The following is a 25124-nucleotide window of genomic DNA, read 5'->3' as shown; positions in this document are numbered from 1 at the left end:
TGAACCTAATTGCTTCTGGTTTCTGCTAATACACTCTTTTTCCCTATTTCTGGGAACTGCTCTTTGTTTTAGGTACTATCAATAAATCTTGTCACTGGCCATAGACCTTAGAGGGAAAATGCATATAGCATGTGAAAAGTTTTTTGCTAGCCTTGTGTACCTTCACTTATTTCCAGGTTCATAGCTGCTCTCTCAAATGGTAATCTGCCTAACTGTAACTGAAAAATATAACAATATTTTTAAGTGCTGGCTTTTCTTATTGATATGATTTTCTATATAAATTTCATTTAAAAACTACTGAGGGAAAAGTAAACAGGATGTTTCAAATGCTTTAAAATGCATTATTCTGTGATCTAATAAGAATGGCAACATACAAAGAAAGAAAATTGTGCAAATCCATATTTTACTGTCTACATTTTGTTACTCTTTTATAACCACCCCACATTTAAGAGCTGAAAATGTAAGCACAAATAAGCTCAAATATACAAATAATTACAAACAGGAAGAGTTTGTATCAACTAAGAGGCTATGCCCACAGTACAAGTAATTACTACACTGAATAAACAGAAGGGTCATGCTTTCTCCAGATCAAGTTTAAATATAATATAAATATTTTTAAATTATCTGAATTCTGACCAATAAATAGAGACCATCTAATTTGATGTAAATGATTGCCATCATCTTACTTTAACACGCATGTATATGTGTGTGCGCCTGTATGTACATGCACACACGTGTGCATGCACACACATACATGTTAAACAATTACTGTCTGGAAACTGTTCAAAAGTCATTTTCTACTTTCTTATTAAAAACAAATTTTTCAAGATTTATCACAATATCACAGCACTAATATACTCATTATAAGTACACATTTAAGTATTTATAGTTCATCTAAAATAAAATACAATTTCATGTATCATCCATATTATTGTATTCGTTTTCGTATTTCTGACTTTCAAGAATGCTATGACTCTAACTATTAATAAATACAGTTGCCTCTGTACTTGAAGACCTGGACTTGTGCACTTTTCTAAGAATGATTAAAGCATATCACATAATAAAAGAAAATTACTTACCTGAAACTTATCCTTTCAGAAGGTACACTGGGAAAATGGATTCTTTGAGCCCCTGTTTCAACTCCAAGTATGAGCTTTCTAGCTTTAAGAGCCACTGACACTGCCCTAGGGGCAGGACAAGCTTTGGAACTCCCCTAGTGAGTATGTCAGTAGTTTCTTCAGGTGCCTTCCCTCAGTTCTTTTCAAATTCAAAAGATGAGAGGAAAAATAACCCAAGAAAAAAAAATCCTGTAAAGCAGAAACCTTACTCTTTGAGGGAAGGAGGGTAGCTCATTTGTGAATCCATTCCAGAGCACGCTTTCTGAGAAAAAGAAATACAGGTAAGTAATTTTCCTATCTCCAAAGGTGACTGGTGATTAATGAGTGGATTCACAGAGTGTGGAGAGTAAGCTCCAAGGATGTCTGTTTCACAAACAACAATTAACTAATGAGGACAAACAACAATGGATGGGACAAGAACCAATGCTACTTTTTAATATCTTAAAACAAAAGGGAAAAAAAGAAAACACCTCACATTAAGCTATGCACTAGACTAAAGAAATACACAACCATGGAAACTCGATCTATATAGCCACTTAAGTGGCACATATTTACATCAAAATTTATGAAGCCTAGGCAAATTCAAACTGCTATACACTAAGACAAACATAATAGCATTAACATTTAGAAAGTAAACCAAGTGAAAATGATTTGCAAAATTACCAAAAAGCAAATCAAATAGCTGCTTAACTCCACTTTTAAATTTGTTTTTCCTGGTGTTTGAGCTCAAGGCCTCATGCTTGCAAGGCAGGTACTCTAACACTAGAGCTACTCTGGCAAACCTTTCGGTTTCATTTTAGAAGAGTAAATATATAGCCAGACACCTATAATCCTAACTACTCAAAAAATAAACCTGAAGATTGTAGTTTAATGCCAGCCATAGCAGGAAAATCCATGACTCTTATCTCTAATTAACCATCAGAAAACCAGAAGTGGCACTGTAGCCTAAAGTGGTAGAACACTAGCCTTGAATGAAAAATTCAGGAAATGCACCCCAAGCGCTGAGTTCAAGCCACACAAGCCCTGAGTTCAAGCCCCATATCCGGGATGGGGCTGGGGGGAATAAATCTCTTTTTTTTAGATCCAAGATCAAGACTTAAACTTGGCATCTGACACTGACACTTTCACTCTCTGGATAGCACTTCTACCACCTGAGCCATATGTCCAACTCCAAAAGAATAAATTTCTTTTTCTTTTTTGTTATTGTTGTTGGTGGGGGCGGGGGTGGTGGTCATGGGGCTTGAATTCTGGGCCTAGGCATTGTCCCTGAGCTCTTCAGCTCAAGGCTACAGCCCTACCCATTGAGCCATAGCCCCACTTCCCATTTTCTAGTGATTAATTGCAGATAAGAGTCTCACAAACTTTAGTGTCCCAGGTTGGTTTTGAACTGCAATCCTCAGATCTCAGCCTCCTGAGCAGCTAGGATTAGAGGCATGAGCCACCATGTGCAACTTCAATTTCTCTTAGATCCAATTTTACTTAGGCATTTGTTCAAAATTAACATTGTTAGGCACCAGTAGCTCATGTCTGTAACTTTGCTACTCTGAGGATCCAAATTCAAAGCCAGACTTACCAGAAAAATCTTTATCTCCAATTTGTCACAAAAAAGCTGGAAATGGAGTTGTGGCTCAAGTGGTAAAGTGCTAACTTTGAGTCAAAGGCTCAGGAACAGTGGCAAGTTCTGAGTTCAAGCCCTTGGATAGCACCCCTGCCATCCCCCAAAGCTATCAATAATGTAAAGTTGGAAATAATGATTTTAGAGACAAAATTTAATAGTAAATATGGACACTTGGGAAAACAGAGTAAAAGCTATTAATTAGAAAAGTTAAGTTCAAATTCTCTTCATACAGAACCATCATAAAGAATGATGTAGAACTTAAGCCATTATACCAAATATGGGAACAACTTACTTAACAATAGGAAAAATCATTCACTGAAGCAAATACAAATTTAGAGAACATCAAACTTCCACATATGGAAAAATGATAAAAGGCAGGAATTCAAATTCAGAGCTTCATTTTGGAGTACTTAACTTGAGTGACAGAAAGAAGACAACAGGGGGCCGGGAGTTTGGCCTAGTGGTTAAAGTGCTTGCCTAGCATGCACGAAGACCCGGGTTCGATTCCTCCGTACCACATACATAGAAAAAAAAAAGCTGGAAGTGGTGCTGAGGCTCAAGTGGTAGAGCTCTAGCCTTGAGAAAGTCCAAGGACAGTGCTCAGGCCCTGAGCTCAAGCCCAGGACTGCACAAAAAAATAAAAAATAAAAATAAATTAAAAAATTAAAAAAAAAAAAGAAGACAACAGGATCCTATCTCTAACTGGCCTTTATTCAATAAAAACAAACTTCCACTATTTATATCTGAGTGATTTGTCAAGTATACTGTTATTTTTACTCATTTATTTTTTATTTTTGTCAGTCATGGGACCTGAACTCTGGGCTTGGGTACTGTCCCTGAGCTCCTCAGTTCAAGGCTACCACCCAACCTGTTGAGCCTCAGCCACTTCCAGTTTTCTGGTGGTTAATTGGAGATACGAGTCTCATGACCAATACTAATGGACCATAAATTCGACAAACAAAATTTCATTACTATCTTGGCCTGCAGCTGGACAATGAGCCATAAAATTTCAACAAGCATGCAAAACAGAAAAAAAGTATCTATTTTACAAAAATAACAATTACTATTACTGTAGTATCATGAGACAAGGGCATGATTGTTTGGGGGAACACTATCTATGTCACTGTCTCACTGACCCACACTCCCATCAAATTTCATACTAAGAATTATGACAGCGGTTTCTGAAGGTACAAAGTTAACTAGGGCCAGGAGTTTGGCCTAGTGGTTGAGTGCTTGCCTAGCATGCCGAAGACCCAGGTTCAATTCCTCGGTACCACATACGTAGAAAAAAGCTGGAGGTGGTGCTGAGGCTCAAGTGGTAGAGCTCTAGCCTTGAGAAAGTCCAAGGACAGGGCTCAGACACTGAGCTCAAGCCCAGGACTGGCAAAAAAAAAAAAAAGTTAACACTAAACATTACTAGTGATGATGCCACCATAAACTGAATTTAGGAGAGCTTCACTACTACCAAAGGCAAATATAACTTAAAATTTTCATAGCTATCATTATCAACCTTTGGAAATGTCAAGATGTTCTCTTTGTTGCTTTTTGCATCTATCACCTTGAAATGCTATCTTAATGATTTAAGTCTCAAAATATTTAAGAAATCAGAAGATAAAATAATCTTTAAAGTTCTCAAATTTTTATCTCGCCCTCTCAACTAGTGTAATTACAGGCAATGGAGTAGGATTTGTTAGCTGTAGAATTCTTTAGAAATGAGGTAAAAGGGATGAGTCCACTGAAATAACAATGAAAGTGTCTACTGATGTTAAGGCAGAGTTACATTGTGCTGACAACTTACAGCAAGAGGTCAGATTCTAAAGAACTTTATCAGAGGAAATAATTATTTAAATCAAGGGGTTCATAAGAACCTTCAAAATGAAGGAAGACAGAATACTTGCATTAAAATTCATTCCCCCCCAAAAAAGGAACATGCATTACTAACACAATACTAAGTAGTTTTTTTCAATAGCAATATTCCTTAGTTTCTACTATCAATTATTACAAAATTTCTAAATTCCCAAGAAAGAAATTCCTTTTTTATCATCTACTTGGGCCCTCTGAGCTAAGTTGTTAATTACATCCATAAAAAAATGGCATCTGGGGGTCGGGAGTTTGGCCTAGTGGTAGAGTGCTTGCCTAGCATGCACGAAGATCCAGGTTCAATTCCTCAGTACCACACACATAGAAAAAAGCCAGAAGTGGTGCTGTGGCTCAAGTGGTAAAAAGCCCAAGGACAGTGCTCTCTGACCCTGAGCCCAAGCCCAGGACTAGGGGAAAAAAGATGGCTTCTGCCAAATGTAGCATACTAATTAGCCAACAATTATTAAAGAATTCCACATTTTGAAAGGCTCACAAAGGAGCTCAGCTGTTTGCACATCTTCAATTTGGGTTTTCCAACTTAGCCCTACTGACATGTTGAGCTAGCAATTATTTGATTGGAGTACAGAGAAATTCTTTGTGCATTATAGGATGTTTAACTGCAGCTTCCTTGGACTCTACTTGTTTGGTAACAGCAGCATCACAATCCCCAAAACACCATCCCAGTTGTGATTATCAAATAAAAATGTCTTCAAGCTGGGCACAGGTAGCCTATAATCCTAGCTACTCAGGAGCCTGAGTTCTGAGGAACATGGTTCAAAATCATCCCAGGCACTAAAGTCTGGGAGACTCTTATCTCCAATTAACCACCAGAAAACCAGAAGTGGGGCTATGGCTCAAGGGGTAGAGCACTTAGCCTTGAGCTGAAAAGCTCAGGGATAGCACCCAGACTCAGAGTTCAAGCTCCATACCTGACCAAAAAAAAAAAGTCTTCAAGCTGGAAGTGTGGCCTAGTGGTAGAGGGCTTGCCTAGCAAGCACAAAGCCCTGGGTTCAATTCCTCAGTACCACAAACACAGAAAAAGCCTGAAGTGACACTTTGGCTCAGGTAGGAGAGCACTAGCCCTGAGAACATCCAAAGACAGAGCCCAGGCCCTGAGTTCAAGCCCCAGGACTAGCAAAAAAAAAAAAAAAAAAAGTCTTCAGCATTATCAAATATTCCTTAGGAGAAAAAACATACCTAATTTTAAAAAATCAGTGCCTTAAACTACAACAAAACTTAACAATACCTCCATACAAGATAGTTGTCTTGAACTGAGATGTCAATAATGAAACCATTCAGAGAAGGATGTAAGAAGACCTAACAAAGCCAGATAAATGTCAAATCTTGCAATCCAAGTGTTAACCACAGCTAGGAAACAAAGTGTTAACTATCATCCTCAAGAAGTTTTTCTAGCCTTCTAACACTTTTATTTTTACACATATAATATTTTTAGGTTTTCTTATAGTAACTGATGAATCAACAGATATTGGAATCCTTAAAATGGTGAGATCAAAGAGATGATGGAAGAAGAATGGAACTTAGAAATATTCTGTAATAGTAATGGATAAATGAAAGCAAATGGCATCCAAAGAATGCAGAAACGAAGTTTACTTAAAAGAGGCATTAGCAATGTCTTTCTTCCTTTATTCATTATGAAGCATCCTCATTCTCAATACACTATAATCAGAAAAACTACTTTTCTTACTCTTATATTCATGACCAGTGAAGACCACAGTAGTAATAGCCAACATAGTACAATCTTTGGGATGTATCTCTACACACTGTAGCTGTGGGGAGGTGAAAAAACAATCACCAAAAAAGAAAGAGGGACTAATTACCAAGAAAGAAAGGAAGAAGGAAAGAAAGAAATCTGAAAAGGGAATAGTACAGCACACTGTGCTCTTTCACATTCTACATAATATGTTTTGTCCACCAAAATGCATTTCAAAAATCTACCATACACACCTACAGGGAAATGGGTTAAAAAGTCATCATTCCCACTGACAAGTTCCTAAAGCAAGAATGCCCTCACAGTGTGAATCCAATTATACCAGTCGCCTTTGGAAATGTGGCCTTACTCCACTTTCATAGTCTAATCCTTTATAAATGACCAAAAGACTTTATTCACTTTTAAACATTGTTGCAAAAAGGAAAGTAATAAAAAAAAACTGAAAACCAAAGCATACCAAAAGATACCTTTAACCACAGATATATAATATCTACCATGATATGTTAAAATCTAAAACTTACCCCAATGGCAGAAATCAGAAGAAACCACAAAGAGATTACTAGGATCCGCTAGATATTTACTGAAGAGTTTTCCGAATTCCTGTTCTTTTGACTCACTCAGAGCTCCAACCAGTACAGGAATAATGGTAAACTCATCCTTATGGCTTAAAGAAAACAGAAAAAAAATATATAAAAAAGTCATTTAAAATATTGTAGGAATAAAAATAATTTTGCAGATGTGCTGGCACTAGAAAGTGGAATATTTATTAGCAGTAGTAATAATAACATATTTATTGCTGTTGAATTTTCAAAGCTTATAAATGTTGACAGAAGCTAATTTAAAAACACAAAGAACAGATTACTAAAAGAATCTATTGAAATTACAGAAATCTATGTTACTTTAGGAAACAATGCTATTTTACTACCAACTGTAATAACATTTTCAAATCAAAATAAGCCCATCCATCCATTACCAACTAAAAGCTTCTCAACTACTCACTAAAAACTGCAATCACCTAACCAAATTCTCCAGTAATTTTCAACAAGCATTAAAATTATTCCTCACCTATTATAAACACTATCATTTGGGCACTTATTTTATAACCCTGCAACAAAGAATAACTTATAAAACTTAATCCTGGTTCCCATAACATTCACAAACAGCACTTTTACATTTATCCTAATGATCAGATACAAGCCAGTCTCAAGATAGAGCTCAAATTTCACTGACACCCAGAATAAACAAAATATTAATCTCTAGCAGTAAGAAGACACCATACCCACTCACAGTATTTGTGGCACATTCACAAATCCCTCTTTTACTCTACAGATTGGCCAATTCATGGAAAGGAACAAGAAGATTAATAAAGAGAAACTATGATGTGCTATGTTTATGTAAAATATGTAAAAATTTATTACATTGAAATTTTACTTATAATATTGCTACAGTATTTTAGTCTCAGTGATCCTAGTTAGAAATATGTTTGACTTATTCTGAATCGAACTTTTTAAAAAAATCACACTATAATAACTGCTTTTTAGTATGATAATCTGATACTTAACTGATAAAGGATTAAAGTTCATTACAGGATATTCTAAAATACTAAGTTTAAGTGTTCCCCAAATAAATATTGGCTAAGCTACTTACAGCTAAATTTAGGGACCCAAGCACCTCCCCCATAAAAGCCCCCTTACCCTTGTCAATTGCGAAATAAACAGATCATACAGATCTCCAGTCCCTCTGCAATGCAGGGGCTTCTTGGGCAGAATCTGCATCTATGGAGTAAGAAAAAAAACGGAAGCTGGCAGAGGAAGCTGCCATGGATATCTCATTCTGTGACTCTTACTAGTTTTCTAAGTAACTGTCAAGAACAAATAGGGACCTCTCATTTAATTAAAGGTGATTCTTAATTAAAAGAATTCCAACTTTTAGGAAAAATTTAGGAAGACTGCCACAAAGTAGTCTAGCCTGAAGAAGCACCTATAAGTAAAAGTATCAATCATCAAAGAGCTTGCAAGTAAGTAATTATAAGATGGTAAAGCAGTGATAATAAAATATAAAGAACAAGAAGTCAGAAAAATATGGGTTCAAATACCATCCCTACCACACAAGTAAGTATAGATAAGACCAAAGTTTGAAAACTTATTTATCTGTAAAATGATTATACTTGCAAAGTCTATTTCACAAAATTGTTACTAAGACAAAAATACTGTAACAGGCCAGGAGTTTGGCCTAGTGGTAGAGTGCTTGCCTACCATGAACGAAGACTGGAGTTTGAATCCTTGTTACCACAGAAAAAGCTGGAAGTGGTGCTATGGCTCAAGTGGCAGAGCTCTAGCCTTAAGAAAGCCCAAGGACAGTGCTCAGGCCCTGAGTTCAAGCCCCAGGACTGGCACAAAAAAAAAAAAAAAAAAAAAAAAGAAAGAAAAATATTGTAGGAAGGTGCATTATTAGCTACATGACTCTCTTTTAAAGGAATAACAAATCTACTCTTTAAGACATCCACAACAGTTAATCTCAAAATGAGCTCATAAACCTATTTCTAAAAATGAAAAGTCTGGGCTAGGAGTTTGGCCTAGTGGTAGAGTGCTTGCCTAGCATGCACGAAGACCCGGGTTCGATTCCTCGGTACCACATACCTAGCAAAAAGCTGGAAGTGGTGCTGAGGCTCAAGTGGTAGAGTGCTAGCCTTGAGAAAGTCCAAGGACAGTGCTCAAGCCCTGAGCCCAAGCCCAGGACTGGCAAAAAAAAAAAAAAAAAAAAAAAAGAAAGAAAAGAAAAGTCTGATCTTCTATAGAAACACATGGCTTGAATCAAAGTTTATATACTCAATCCTCTTTATAAACAACCTTTTTTAAAAAAATAAATAAAAATTTGTTCTCTATCTCCACAGACAATGCATGATTAGGAAAAGTAGAACGTTTGATTTTGAAACTTGTTAGGTTTTAAAATCCATGTTTTAAAGTTTGACTTCAAAAAAAGTACCAAATTTGTCTCCACAAAACAATTATAAAACTGAACAAACCGGGGGCCGAGAGTTTGGCCTAGAGGTTAAAGTGCTTGCCTAGCATGCATGAAGACCTGGGTTCGATTCCTCGGTACCACATACATGGAAAAAAGCCGGAAGTGGTGCAGAGGCTCAAGTGGTAGAGCTCTAGCCTTGAGAAAGTCCAAGGACAGTGCTCAGGCCCTGAGCTCAAGCCCAGGACTGGCAAAAAAAAAAAAAAAAAAAAACTGAACAAACCTTGAAAAGCAATCAAATTCTGTTTTTTATGACAAATAATGTAACTTCTTAATAAGAGTTTAATAAGTCTAGCATTCTACCAGGAATTGCCTCTATCCCCTAACATGATAAACAGATGTACAAGTCCTATCAAAGTGATATTATGAAAACTAGTGTCTTCACTGACAAAAGAGGATAACTTCCATTTGGAACACAGAGCAGAAAAGTAGTACTGGGTGGAAAACAAACATCTTTAGTTCTTTAGCCTAAGCACAAATATGAAACTACCTAGAAATTAACGAAGATGCTGTAGCTCCTGTGTATATCACTTTTATAATAATAAAAAATATGTACAAAAAAGAGATGTATTTTAAAAATAGGGCCTGGAGTGTGGCCTAGTGGTAGAGTGCTTGCCTAGCATTTATGAAGCCCTGAGTTCAATTTCTTAGTACCACATACACAGAAAAGGCTGCAAATGGTGCTGTGTTCAGGTGGCAGAGCACTAGCCTTGAGAAAGCTCAAGGACAGTACCCAGAACCTGAGTTCAAGCCCCATGACCAAGTTCAAAAAAGCCTTCTATGACATGAGGAGGGGGAATCAAGGTTCGAGAAGTAATGCACCCATTACCTGATGGATGTAACTGTAACCCTCTATACATTATCCCTACAACAAAATACAATAAAAAAAAGAAAAAGAAAGACCCTCTAAGTATGATACCCAAAGTAGAGTCAATACATGAAAATGATCATTTAATTCACCAAGACTAAAGAGTACTGGTGGCTCATATCTGTAATCCCATATGTTCAGGAGACTGAAATCTAAAGATTATAGTTACAGCTAGCATAGGCAGGAAAATACTTGATCACTAAATAAAAAACCCAAGCTGGGAGCTAGTGGCTCGTGCCTGTAACCCTAGCTACTCAGGAGGCAGAGATCCTCAGATCGCAGTTCAAAGCCAGCCCAGGGGCAGGAAAGTCTGTGAGACTTTTATTTCCAATTAACTACCAGAAAGTCAGAAATGGTGCTCAAGGGATAGAATGATAGGCTTGAGCTGAAGAGCTCAGGGACAGTACTCATGTCCCAGAGTTCAAGCCCCACAATAGACTAAAAAAAAAAAAAAAGACACATATAGAAGTAAAGCCATTTAGACAGCTAGTCTTGAGTTAAAAATAAAAAGCTCAGGTATAACAACCAGGCCCAGAGTTCAAGTCTCAGAGTTCCTCATTAAAAAAAGGGGGGGAGGGCTGGGCATGGTGGCACACATCTGTAATGTCAGCTACACATGAAGTAGAGACCAAGCCCCAGTGCAAGACCAGAGAAAAAAGTCAAGATCCTATCTGAAAACTAACTAAAACCAAGAGGACTGGGACATGGTTTAAGTGATACAGAATAAGTACAAGGGGCTGAGGAAACAGAGGAAGGAGATAGGAAAGGAGAGAAGATAATCATATAAGGGGAGAAAATGTCTGAAAATCATGTTTAACAATGTACTATATACAGAATGTATACATGTATAAATGATGCTCCTACAACTCAATGATAAATTAATCAAGTAAAAATTAGGAAATAGAAATTATTGCACAAGCCGGATGCAGTGGCTCAGGCATGTAATCCTAGCTACTCAGGAGTCTGAGATCTGAGGATCAAGGTTCAAAGCCAGCTCAGGCACTAAAGTCTATGAGACTCTTATCTCCAATTAACCAACAGAAAACTGGAAGTGGCACTGTAACTCAAGGAGCAGGGTGGTGGCCTTGAGCTGAAGAGCTCAGGGACAGCACTCAGGCCGAGTTCAAGTCCCACTACAGCTGGAAGGAAGGAAGGAAGGAAGGAAGGAAGGAAGGAAGGAAGGAAGGAAGGAAGGGAGGGAGGGAGGGAGGGAGGGAGGGAGGGAGGGAGGGAGGGAGGGAGGGAGGGAGGGAGGGAGGGAGGGGAGGAAGGAAGGAAGGAAGGAAGGAAGGAAGGAAGGAAGGAAGGAAGGAAGGAACGAACGAAGGAAGGAAGGAAGGAAAGAAGGAAGGATTGCACAAAAAGGTAATGTCTGTGATTAGTAAGTACATGAAAAGTTGCTCAACATAATTAGACATTAAGGAGATTAAGCTATCAGAATGACTGTAATTAACAGTAATAATGGCATTGGCTGGACAAGATGCAGAGAAATCACAACTATTATGCACTATACCTAGAACATCAAATGCTGTAGTCACTTTGAAAATCCAGTAATTTCTGAAAGAGCTAAAAACATAGACATCATATGATACAGTAATTTCACTCCTTAGTACTGAAAATGCTATGTTAACACAAATAATTATATAAAAATGTTTATAACTGGAGATGATCCAACTGTCCACTGATTGGTAAACAGACAAACAACACAGGACAGTCACATATTAGAATAATTACATAGCTATAACAAGAATAAACTAGTGATATAAGCCACAACATAGATGAACCCCAAAAAAGTATGCTAAATAAACAGTGAGAGATCCAAAAGATTGTATGATTTAATTTATTTGAAATTTCTAGAAAATGTAAATCTAGATACAATAGAGTACCAATTGGTACCTAAGCTTGGACACACTTAGTCGATACCAGCGCTTTCTTTTTTATTAGGAGAATGAAAATGTTCCAAAATAATGAATGAGGATAATTATACAACTCCATAATTTATTAAAACATCATCAAGTTAAACACTTACATTGGTGATTTTTACAGTGTATAAATCATATTTCAATAGTTTTTATTTTTTTGTGGCTCTTGGGGCTTAAACTCAGGGCCTGGATACTGTCCCTGAGATTTTGTTCAAGACTAACATTCTACCACTTGGAAATAAAGTTTCACAGACTTTCCTGCGCAGGCTGACTTCAGTGCTCTTCAGATCTCAGCCACTCTAATAGCTATGATTATATGCATGAACCAAGAGCAGCCTGGCTCAAAAAAGTTTTCAGAAAATGAGAATCCATTTTTACCACTTACAAGCCTAGAGTTACCAACCTAAGCCTCAAGATGCTTATCTGTAAAAATTATGTCCATTTTCATAATCAGTAGAAACCTCGGGTTCTCCTAGCAGAGATTTACAATAGAACAAAACCTAGAGACATTAGGCCAAATAGTACGACATTAAATGTAAGGACCTCCAGGATAAGGAAACAAAAGCCATATAATGAGTGACTGTTGTTCTTAATGTACTATGTTATTGCTCATCTCTTTTGCCATCCCTTGGTTATCTCATATTGTTACAATTTTTTCACCTTGTTATCTGATATATATTTTATACGTGCTTAATTGGTTATTTGAAATTGGACAGGGAAGGGGAAAATCAAGATAAGCGGGGATAGGGAGGGAGGGAAATGGGGACCATGTCATGAGAAAGGGTATCAATGTTTGTGAAGTTATACACCTTCTATCTGGTGAATATAATGTAACCCTTCTATTAATCACAATAAAAAATTATTTAATAAAAAAAGTTATGTCCATAATACTTACCTAACAGGAGTCCTGTGAATGCTTTAGTAAGGATATAGAATACTTATGCTTTTCTAACCTACAGCTAACATAAATCACACTATAGAAAATTCATATATTTAAGATGTGTAGCAGATTAGTTGACTTTCCAAAACTACAGCATGGCATTCTCTTTGCAAGTCCTAAGTGCATAAAGAATAAAATACATTCTAATGTTCAAATTCTAATTCTAATATAAAAATATAAATTCCTATATTAAATTCCACGTGCTGCAAGGAAAACTTGCCTGTAATCTCAGAACTTTTGGAAAGCAGAGGCAGAATGGTCACAGGCTTTGGGTTAGTTTCAGCTATATAGAAGCTTATGGCAGCTTGGGCTTTATCACAAAACCCTATCTGAAACACAAACATGTGCACACACTTGCACACGTGCACATACACACAAACATTCCAGTGACAAAAAACAATTAAACTGGTAGTAGATGATTTGAAATTAATTGAGGCTAGGAATCACTGGTTCACACCAATATTCCTAACTACTCAGGAGGCTGAGAACTGAGGGTCACAAATCAAAGCCAGCCTGGACAAGAAAGTTTGTGACACTCTTGTATACAATTAGCCACAAAAAAAAAAAAACCCAAAAAAACAAACAAACAAAAAAAAAAACACAAATGGAGCTGTGGCTCAAGCAATAGAGTGTTAGCCTTAAACAAAAAAGCCCAGGAACAGCACCAAGGTCTTGAGTTCAAGTCCCAGGAGTTGTACCAAAAGGAAAAAAAAATCAATTAACTAAATCTTTAAAGCTGATACTTCAAATTGGATATGCTGTTGACAGCTACTTTTTTATTCTTCCTTTGCCTAAGTAAATATTTCTTCACTGAATATCACTGATAAAGATTTGCATTTTCTTTTAGGTTCCCAAAGAATTTAGATAAGATGTAGTTTCTCAATATCTGGGAAGAACTAAACCTGCTCTATAGCCCTGTCTAGCCTTGAACCCTTGTTTTAGTTTTCTAAGTGCTATGCATGTTCTGTGTCTAGCTACAAGCAACACATATATAACCTCTAAAGTGGAAATTTACAGTGATGTTGAATGGAGGTGCAGGCCTTAACCCCAGCACTTAGGAGGCTGAGGCAGGATCATCAGCACTATTCCAGCCTAAGCTCCACAGCAAGATCTTGTCTCAACCCACCTCACCTCCCAAAATAAATGAAATGATATGGATGTACATCATGATAATGAGAAGCAGTTTTCATAACATATTGTATCATATAGCATATCATAAGAAAAAGACACTTAGTCAGGTGCCAGTGGCTCATGACTATAATCCTTGCTACTCATAAGGCTGAGATCTGAGGATCACAGTTCAAAGCCAGTCCAGGTAGAAGAGTCCCCATGGGGGGGAAAAAAAAAATCTGCTTTTCAGCTCAAGGCTATCACCCTTCCCCTTGAGCCACAGCACCACGTCTGGTTTTCTAGTGGTTAACTGGAGATGATTCTCACAGACTTTAATGCCTAGGCTGGCTTCAAGCCACCTGAGTAGCTAGGATTACAGGTGTGAACCACTGCACCTGGCATAGAACTCTTTTTTTTTTTTTTTTTGGCCAGTCCTGGGGCTTGAACTCAGGGCCTAAGCACTGTCCTTGGGCATTCTCAAGATTAGGGCTCCACCACCTGAGCCACAGCACCACTTTTGGATTTCTCTATGTATGGGGTATCAAGGAATTGAACCCGGATCTTTGTGCACACTAAGTGAGCACACTACCACTAGGCTAGACTCCTGGCCCCTCATGAAACTCTTATCTCCAATTAGCCACTCAAAAACTGGAGGTGAAGCCAGGTGCTTGATGGTGGTTCACACATGTAACCCTAGCTACACAGGAGGCTGAGATCTGAGGATTACAGCTGAAAGCCAGCCTGGGCATGAAAATCCATGAGACTGATCTCCAATTAACCACCAGAAAACCAGAAGTGATGCTGCAGCTCAAGTAGTAGAATGCTACCCTTGAGCATAAAGAGGCTCAAGAGCAGTACCGAGGCCCTGAATTCAAGCCCCACAACAAAGGAAAAAGAGGAGGAGGAGGCAGAGACACTAGATGCCATTTTAGACAATTAAACTAAAAGTCTAAAATAGTTAGATATCAATTCATTCAATACTTTATAACTGAATTGTTTACCCAAGGTGCTAGGCACAGGATATACAGTAATAGACTAGCTCCTCTAGCCAGATGAGTATTAAGTAACTACAATGCAAGGGATTAAGGCTTGCATATTACTCTGAGATCTATTAAAAGCCAGCATCTGAAAATACAACCACTAAAGTTCCTCCCATGTCTATTCAATGGCACTTCATTCACTGAAGATAGAAACTACTACTCAGGGGCCGGGAGTTTGGCCTAGTGGTAGAGTGCTTGCCTAGCATGCATGAAGACCCAGGTTCGATTCCTCCGTACCCCATATACATAGCAAAAAGCCGGAAGTGGTGCTGAGGCTCAAGTGGTAGAGTGCTAGCCTTGAGAAAGTCCAAGGACAGTGCTCAAGCCCTGAGCTCAAGGCCAGGACTGGCCAAAAAAAAAAAAAAAGAAACTACTGCTCATTCCCCTTGAATTTAGTCTTGTAAATTATTCTGAACAGTAGAAGGACACCTATGTGATGCTGTATCCGTTCTAAATTCAGATTTGAAATATTAGGAGTCCTAGAAGTTTCAACTTTGACACAACTGCCACCCTCCAGCTAGGACCTCCAAGTCGCTGTTGCTGCAGAAGGGAAGCCATGTGGAGAGACAGACTTTGAAAAATGAATGACAAGAGAAGACAGATAAGAACTAAGATGAGAACTGAGCTACAGGTGACATCCAGTAATAGAGGATCAAAAGAAAACCACAGAATCTGGAGCGTTCAGCCTAAGTTAGCCTGCATCAAGAGACACTTCTTACAAACCTGGCACCGAATTTCAAACCCACAAAATCAAGATGAAATTTAAAAAATAAAAATAAAAGAGGCAGATATGTTAACGAGGTACTAGTTAGGAGGCCTGACTAGTTAGGAGGCTGAGGATAGGCTAGCCTGTGGAGAAAAGCTTGTGCAATCCCTTCTGAACTTACGTTGAACACAGTGGTATTCACTTGTCACAACAAGCTATGGGAGAGGCTGAGACAGCTGGGTTCACTTGTCATCCCAAATTACATGGGAGGCTGAAATCAAAGGATTGAGGTTCCAAGGCAACTGGGCAGAAAAAGTCCCTGAGACTATGTCCACAGAGAAAAGCTGGATGTCCTGACACGTACCTGTGATTACAGAAACCATGGGAAGCCTAATATAAGCACCCAGACAGAAAGCAAGACTCTACCCTAAAATTAACCAGTGAGAAATAGGACTGGAGGTGGAGCTCAGCAGTAACATGACAGCCTGTAAAGTGTGAAGGCCTGAGTTCAAACTCCACTACTGCCCCTAAGGTGATGCAGAAATAAGGTAATACAAACAATAAGGCATGTTATGATGACTTGCTACACTGCAAAAGACAACTGAGTCCCAAAACAATTTCTGGAAATTGGATGCTGTTGTAACAGAAACTTCTAACATATCATTATGGCTTTTAGAGGCTGAAGAACAAAAAGGAAGGCTGGTAGATAGGCAGTACATAAACTGCCAGAAGAGACCAGTGAACAATGAGCAAGATTGTCACATGAAGTATGTCAGAAGATTAAAACAAATACCATGCCTGGTGTAACAGATCATACCTGTAAATACTTGCTGCTAGGGGGACTGGAAGGATTGCAGAAGGATCACAGTTGGAGGGCTGTGATTCCATCCCTGCCAGCTCTTTAATAAAAGCTGGATGTTGCAGCATTTTCCTATCACCCCAGCTATGTAGAAAGTGTAAGTAGGAGGACTGAGGTTAAGACTAGCTTGGGCACAGAGTAAGACCCTATTCTACAGTACTAAAGCAATAAAGGTTGGAGGCATGGCTCAAATAGTAAAGCACTTGCCTAGCAAGTGCCAAGTCCCTGAACTCACCCCCAATACTGTCCTCAACACCTCCTTCCCCCCCACCCCCTGACAAAGAAAATCAGATCTTACTAACCTGTGCACCTGCGGTAAAAGTGATTTCTAAAATATAAATAGCTTTTTTCTGGCCACAAATGAGAAGATAAAAGGAGAATAACATGAGTCAAATATGAAATAGTTAACTTACTAGCAGAATTAAAAGGAAACACCTCTTATCTCTTTACTAGCCTCCTCAGGGTAAAACACTCAGAGAAAACAGTTTGAGGATGAAAATTAAATTTATAGCACTACCAGGATTTCAACTGGGCTTAAACTCATTAAATAAAAATGTTCGTTCAGATCTCAGATTTGTAGACAATAGATACACATCCTTTTAGGTGGCTAAGGGGCTAATAAACTTCTGAACCACAACTTAGATCTTAAGTAGAGAAAACTCAGGTTCAGAATTCTAAATGTGACTTCTTTTCTAAAAAAGTACAGTTACAATCTACTATATAGACAACCCACAAAGTATTTAAAGGAATTCTATCAGTTTGAACTAAAAGAAACACTGGTCCTGGGGCCGGGAGTTTGGCCTAGTGGTTAAAGTGCTTGCCTAGCATGCACGAAGACCCGGGTTCGATTCCTCGGTACCACATACATAGACAAAAGCCGGAAATGGTGCTGAGGCTCAAGTGGTAGAGCTCTAGCCTTGAGAAAGTCCAAGGACAGGGCTCAGGCCCTGAGCTCAAGCCCAGGACTGGCAAAAAAAAAAAAAAAAAAAAGAAACACTGGTCCAACTGAATGAAATCTATACTTTCAAACTAGCACATTCATGAACCAAACTTAAGGCTGCTACTTGGGTACAAAGTAACACTCATCTCTTAAAGAAAAGTAAAATGGTTCAGAATTAACAGTAACTCAAAGGATCCAAGCCAAAGATCAGAAAATCAGTGAACTGTGAAATCACTACCAAGGACAGACTAAGCTACAGTTAAGCAATATCTTCTGTTTACAGTTTGGAACAGCTTTGCAAAATCTAGTACATGATGTTCTCTGCTTCTTATTCTTCCACTAGGAATGAAATGAACATGTGGTTATAAACCTGTGTCTCCAATTTGTACACTAAATATACGACAAGGATGGAAGTGGTGATTGGGAAGGAAGAGTACTAACATCTTCTTTTCATGTAGTTCTCCAATAAAGAAGAACCACATCTAAAATTGCATACATATCCAAACTAGATGCAGAACAAGATTTATCGATTTTTTTTTTTTTGCCAGTCCTGGGGCTTGAACTCAGGGCCTGAGCACTGTCCTTGGCTTTCTCAAGGCTAGAGCTCTACCACTTGAGCCACAGCAGCACTTTCAGTTTTTTTTTTCATATATTTTTTATTGTAATTAATAGAAGGGTTACATGATATTTACCAGATAGATGGTATATATAAATATATATAAATATAATATATAGTTAAATAATATAGTTAAATAAAAAAAATGTGTAAAGTACATACAATGCACCATGTGCTTTACTAAGAGAACAATAGTACCAGATCCAGCAAGGAATGCTATCACCATATCTAGAACTAATCTAACTGTATGAGACAGTAAGTACATTTTTTAAAAAAGAGAGAGAGAAATGTGACCTACAATAGAAAATATTTTGTAATTCAAATGCTTCCCAAAAAGAAAGAGAAAGGGGCCAGGAGATTGGCCTAGTGGTAGAGTGCTTGCCTAGCACACACCAAGACTGAAGATCAATTACTTGGTACCACATACAGAGAAAAAGCTGGTAGTGGTGCTGTGGCTCAAGTGGTAAAGCGCTAGCCTTGAGAAACCCCAAGGACAGAGCTCAGGCCCTGAGTTCAAGCGCCAGGACTGGAGAAAAAAAAAGAGAGAGAAAACTCTTAAGATATGGTTTTTCATTTTAGCAAGACAAACCAATGATTAAGTATTTGACAAAATGCCAGGCACTGAGTATATATTATATAGCAAAATACAAAATAGAGGTTGTTCTTCTGTTCACTTTGCTTCCATTCTAGTAAGCATCTATCCCAGGTTGACAGTAGGGAATGTAATGATCCAGCAAGTATACTATAAAAGAAACTTACATTCCACTTGTAAAACTTAAAATAAATGACCTACGAGATTACTTCTAAATTTCAATTATAGCACTATTCCTCAAAATACTGTAATTATTATTCTAAGATACAGAAATATCTAGATACAGAAATGAACATAATGCCACAGACAAATCAAGATAAACACTCAAAGAGACACACATGAGAGAGGTTGTTTATGATTTCACCTATAAAACAACATCAATATCTATGCCTAGCTTTCATAAGCAAATGACTTTTAAACAACTCAATCCTCATTAAGAATTTGCAATCTCCAAATTTTATTTCAACTAATAAAAAAAAAGTTATTTAGTAACCCTCTTGTAATCGTTAAAAGAACTACAAAGAAAATAATACCTATGATTTCTCAAGGATTTCTTATATTAATATACCTTTCCATGGCTTTAGCTGTGTAAGGCAAATGCATTTCAATACTGTGTTCATCTTCATCAGTCTGTAGGGACATGCGTTCAAACATCCCTGTCTTCCATAGCTCTCCGTAAACTAAAGAGTACAAAATACAGCAAGATAAATGTATTAGTGTGCATTTTTACCTTGAATTCTGCTCCCTGTAACACAAAAGTAAAAGATAACAGCACCAAACAGTGCTCTACTTCACTTTTATTAAAACAACAACAAATTTTACAGATAAAAAATACAATATGTAAAGATTCATTCATTTGTATAGGTAGCATAGCTATACTAAAAAAAACTTTTTATCCTTTTTTTACTTCTAAAATTACCTTGAATAAAGTCTTTTCTTTGGCTTAATTTGTACTTATTAGGAAAAAAGGTTAATTACTAATAAAAATATGAATTCTGAATTCTATATTTCTAATAAAATATATGGTTGGGGCCAGGAGTTCGGCCTAGTTGTAGAATGCTTGCCTACCATGTACTAAGACCCAGATTCGATTCTTTGGTACGACATACATAGAAAAAGCCAGAAATAGTGCTGGGGCTCAAGTGATAGAGCTATAGCCTTGAGAAAGTCTAAGGACAGTGCTCAGGCCCTGACTCAAGTCCAGGACTAGGAAAAAAAAAAAAAAAAAAAAAACAACTACATATAATAAACTTTGGCAAGAAGTTTGGCCTAGTAGTAAAGTGCTTGCCTAGCATACACAAAGTCCTGGGTTTGAGTCCTCAGTACCATATACATAGAGAGAAAAAAAAACAAAGTGGTGCTGTGGCTCAACTGGTAGAGCTCTAGCCTTGAGAAAGCCCGAGGACAGTGCACAGGCCTTGAGTTCAAGCCCCAGGACTGCCCCCCAACCTTCCTCCCCCCCCAAAAAATATATATATATAAAATGGTATTATTATTTCATACTTCAGTCTATCATACCAAAATTGCGAAATTACCACTTAAAAACTACTTTCCTCTGGGCCAGGAATTTGGCCTAGTGGTAGAGTGCTTGCCTAGCATGCACAAAGATCTGAGTTCGATTCCTTGGTACCACATACATAGCAAAAAAGCTGGAAGTGGGGGCCAGGAGTTTGGCCTAGTGGTAGAGTGCTTGCCTAGTATTCACAAAGACCCAGGTTCAATTCCTCAGTACCACATGCATAGAAAAAAGCTGGAACTGGTGCTGAGGCTCAAGTGGTAGAGTTCTAGCCTTGAGAAAGTCCAAGACAGTGCTCAGGCCCTGAGCTCAAGCCCAGGACTGGCAAAAAAAAAAAAAAAAGCTGGAAGTGGTGCTGTGGCTCAAATGGTAGAGCTCTTGCCTTGAGGAAACCCGAGGACAGTGCTCAGGCCTTGAGTTCAAGCCCCACAACTGACCAAAAAAAACTACTTTCCTCCAAATTCAAAATTAAACCTATGACATAAATGCACCACAGTACCGTGCCAATCTAAAATGCTCTAATATTTTCATTCAGAACTTCCTCATAAACTCTGCTTAAAACTGAAACAAAATTTAGTAAGTAAAAAGTGCAATATGAAAGTATTTTAAAGTAGATCCTTAAGTGAAGTAATCAGTTTCAAATAAAGAAATAAATGGTGCCAGGTGAAAGGCAGATAACAGCAGTACACATCTGTAACAGATAGCAGCAGTACACAGCTATATGGAAGGCATAGGTATAAGCCAGGTACAGCACTACACACCCTGGGTTCCATTCCTCAGTATTGCATAAATAGAAAAAGCCAGAAGTGACACTGTAGCTCAAGTGGTAAAGTTCTAGACTTGAACAAAAGATGCTCAGTGCCAGTGCCCAGGCCTTGAGTTCAGTCCCCAGGAGAGGGGATCAGGGGGTGGGGAGAAAAAGAAAAAGGGAAAAAGTAGTAGAGTGTCTGCTTAAGCAAGTTCAAGGCCCTAAAGCAACAAGAGGAAAACTGAACTGGAACTGATAGCTCATGAAATCCTAACTACTAAAGAGACTAAAATGGGGAGGATCATAATTTGAGGATACACCAGGTAGAAAAAAATTGAGGAACTCCTTCTTAATCAATAGCTAAGTGTTCTGGAACATGTCTGTCACACCAGCAACAGGAGATGCTGATATCAGAAGGATCACGGTTCTGGGCCAGCTCCAGCACAAAAGTCTGAAAGAATCTATGTCAACAAAAGGAGTAGACACCACGTACAGTGGCTCACTCTTGTAATTCTAGCTACTCAGGAGGCTGAGATCTGAGGATCATGGTTCAAAGCCAGCCCAGGCACTAAAACCTGTGAGACTCTTATCTCTAGTTAACCACCAAAAAACCAGAAGTGGGGCTGTGGCTCAAGGAATAGCAAAGTAGCCTTGAGCTGAAGAACTCAAGGACAGCACCCAGGCCCAGAGTTCAAGTCCCACAGCCAACAAATTAAAATTAAAAATTAAAAAAAAAAACAAACAAAGTAGAGCATGGTGATCTGTCATCCCAGCTAGGATGGGAAGCAAGTAAGAGGAGGATTGTTACCTAGGCACATGACTGGGCAAAGAAGAGACTATCTCCAAAATAACAAGTACAAAAAAGGGCAAAAAGCATTGCTCTGTGGAAGAACAGGAGACAGAAGAAGGGAAGACTTCTATGAAATCATACTTGGTTAAAAATTATTGACAGCATATTTAGAAAACTAGTTTTCTAAATGTCCCTTAAAAAGTATGCTAGCTAGGCATGGTGGCTCGTGCCTATAGCCCTAGCTACTCAGGGGGCTGAGATCTGAGGGCCAGGGTTCAAAGCCAGCCTGGGCACAAAAGGACCTGAGACTCTTATCTACAATTAACCTCTAGAAAACAGGAAGTGGGGTTGAGGCTCCAGGAGTAGGGTGTTAGCCTTGAGGTGAAGAGCTCAGGAACAGAGCCCATGCTGAGTTCAAGCCCCATGATCCACAAAAAAAAAATTTTTTTAAATTTAAAAAATTTAAAAATAAGGTATGCTATATGCCAATGATTGCATATAGATTCCCTTCTTAAATTCTTGTTTGTTAAACATGACATCTGAAATATGATGCAAAAAAATCAGTGTTAATAAAATCTTTAAAAAGAAAAAAAAAGTAAAATATGTCCTGGACATCTACCCCAAAATATCACAAGCCAAGATACTTGGCACATCCATGTTCATTGCTGCACTATTCACAATAGCCACATGTGGAAACAGTCCAGATGAGCGGACCCAAAAGTATGTGGTACCTATACACAATGCAATTTTACACAGCCAGTAGAAAAAAAAAGTGTGATGCCATTCAGAGGGAAATGAATGGACCTAGAACAAAACATATTAAGTGAGATAATCCAAGCTCAGAGAGCCAAACAGTGCATGTTTTCTCTCATACTCATTAGTTAAATATAAAATACACCAGGAAATGATTTATATAAGACTCTAGGCAATTGTGCACAAAGTGACCAAACAAGGATACTCTTAAAGAGAAACATAAAGACACAATGACTATATGCTTCTGATCAGATAAAATAATATCAACAAGGTGGGGCACCAGTGACTAACAACTGTAATCCTAACTACTAAGGAGGCTAAGATCTAAGGATCACATTCAAAGCCAGCCCAAGCATGAAAGTCCATGAGACTCTTATCTCCAATTAACCACCAGAAACTAGAAGTGGTGCTGAGGCTCAAGTGGTAGAGCTCTATCCTTGAGAAAGCCCAAGAACAGTGTTCAGGCCCTGAGTTCAAGCCCCAGGACTGGCAAAAAAGAAAAGAAACAAATTCTTTACCTGTAACTATTGCTCCTCTGTACATCACCTTTATAATAACAATTAAAAAAAAAAAGTAGAGGCCGGGAGTTTGGCCTAGTGGTAGGGTGCTTGCCTAGCATGCATGAAGACCTGGGGTTAGATTCCTTGGTACCACATACATAGAAAAAAGCTGGAAGTGTAGCTGAAGCTCAAGTGGTAGAGCTCTAGCCTTGAGAAAGTCCAAGGACAGTGCTCAGAGGCCCTGAGCTCAAGCCCAGGACTGGCAAATTAAAAAAAAAAAAAAGTGTGGCCAGGTGTTGGTGGCACAACCTGGTAACCCTACCTACACAGGAGACTGAGATCTGAGAATCTTCATTAAAACCAGCCCAGACGGAAATGTCTACGAGACTTTTATTTCCAATTAACCACAAAAAAAAAGTTTAAAGTGGGAGCAGTGGCTTAAGTGGTAGAGTGCTAGCCTTGAGTGTAAAAGCGGCTATTAAATCCAAAGAGTACAAGAGCAAGGACTCAATATCTGCATACCCAATGCTATGGACATGGTAATGGAAATATAAACATAACTATATAGATATAAAAACCTATGACTCTATAGACATAATGTTTTATTTTCTAAAATTAGTATGTTTCTATGACATACAAACCCTTAGCCTAATTTTGATTAAGTTCTAAATACTAAGTCCCAGTGATTGTAAATAGACATTCCCTTCTTGAACACTCGTTTGTTAAACCTGTCATTTAAAATATGATGTAAAAATCAACGTTAATAAAGGAAAAAAAATAAAAATAAAGCCAGGCATGGTGGCTCAGGCCTGTAATCCTAGCTACTCAGGAGGCTGAGCTGTGAGGATCTTGGTTCAAAGCCAGCCTGAGGCACTAAAGGCTGTGAGACTCTTATCTCTTATCACTAGAAAACTGGAAGTAGTGCTGTGGGGTAGGGCAGTAGCCTTGAGCTGAAGAGCTCAGAGACAATACCCAGGCCCAGAGTTAAAGGAAAAAGAAAGAAAAAAAAAAAAGAAAAGAAAACAAAAGAAAAAGAAAAAAAGAAAGAAAGAGTATGCCCCCTAAAACCATCCCAAGTAGTAAAGCTAGTAATACTCCAGTTTTATTAATAAGACCCAATCTAACAGGTTGCTAACATACCCTAATATAGTCAAGTCCTCAAATTAAGAAATTTAAAGCATCTTCATACACCATAAAAACAAAATTTTATTTTAAAAAAGAAAATTGGGTCCAGGAGGTTGGCCTAGTGGTAGAGTGTTTGCCTACCATGCACGAAGACTGCAGTTCAATTCCTCGGTACCACATACATAGAGCAAACTGGAAGTGGCACTGTGGCTCAAGTGGTATAGCACTAGCCTTGAGAAAGCCCAAGGACTGTGCTCAGGCTATGAGTACAAGCCCCAGGACTGGTCAAAAAAAAAAAAAAGAAGAAGTTGGCACAGTAGCTCATGTCTGCAATCCTAGCTACTCAGGAGGCTGAGATCTGAGGATCAAGGTTCAAAGCTAGCCCGGACACAAAAGGACCAAAGACTCTTATCCCAATTAACCTCTAGAAAAAGTGGGAAGTGGGACTTAGCTCAAGAGTAGGGTGGTAGCCTTGAAATGAAGAGCTCAGGGACACTGCCCAGGCCAGGGAAAAAGCCATAACCTTGAGCTGAAGAGCTTAGGAACAGGACCCAAGCCAAGTTCAAGCTCCAGAAAAGAAAGAAAATTAACTCAAAAACTAAAAAGAGCTAACCTCTTCCTTTGAAATGGAAAAGTTTAATGAAGCAATACATCCCTACCCTATACAAAATACAATGGAATAAACAAAGATTGTTTCAGAGGAAAAGATAAAATGAGTTCAGGATAAGGAAAACTCTAGGAAAATTGTAGCTA

General features: G+C 38.2%; 1 protein-coding gene across 2 annotated transcripts in view; it reads right to left on the bottom strand.

Moving 5' to 3' along the window:
- Memo1 (mediator of cell motility 1) overlaps positions 1 to 25124 on the bottom strand; it is an 87223-nt gene that overhangs the window by 17358 nt on the left and 44741 nt on the right. The window contains exons 5-6 of one of the 2 annotated variants that reach the window (XM_090337204.1): positions 19508 to 19619; positions 6847 to 6989 (exon numbers count right to left, since the gene is read on the bottom strand). In XM_090337204.1, the coding sequence (XP_090193330.1) occupies positions 6847 to 6989; positions 19508 to 19619 (255 nt within the window). The remainder of the gene's footprint in view (positions 1 to 6846; positions 6990 to 19507; positions 19620 to 25124) is intronic. The other variant, XM_090337203.1, reaches the window with a different exon arrangement.

Source organism: Megascapheus bottae, chromosome 7 (genome assembly GCF_031878675.1).
Source record: "Megascapheus bottae isolate mThoBot1 chromosome 7, mThoBot2.hap1, whole genome shotgun sequence".
Taxonomy (NCBI): Eukaryota; Metazoa; Chordata; class Mammalia; order Rodentia; family Geomyidae; genus Megascapheus; species Megascapheus bottae.
This window is presented reverse-complemented; position numbering and strand designations above follow the sequence as displayed.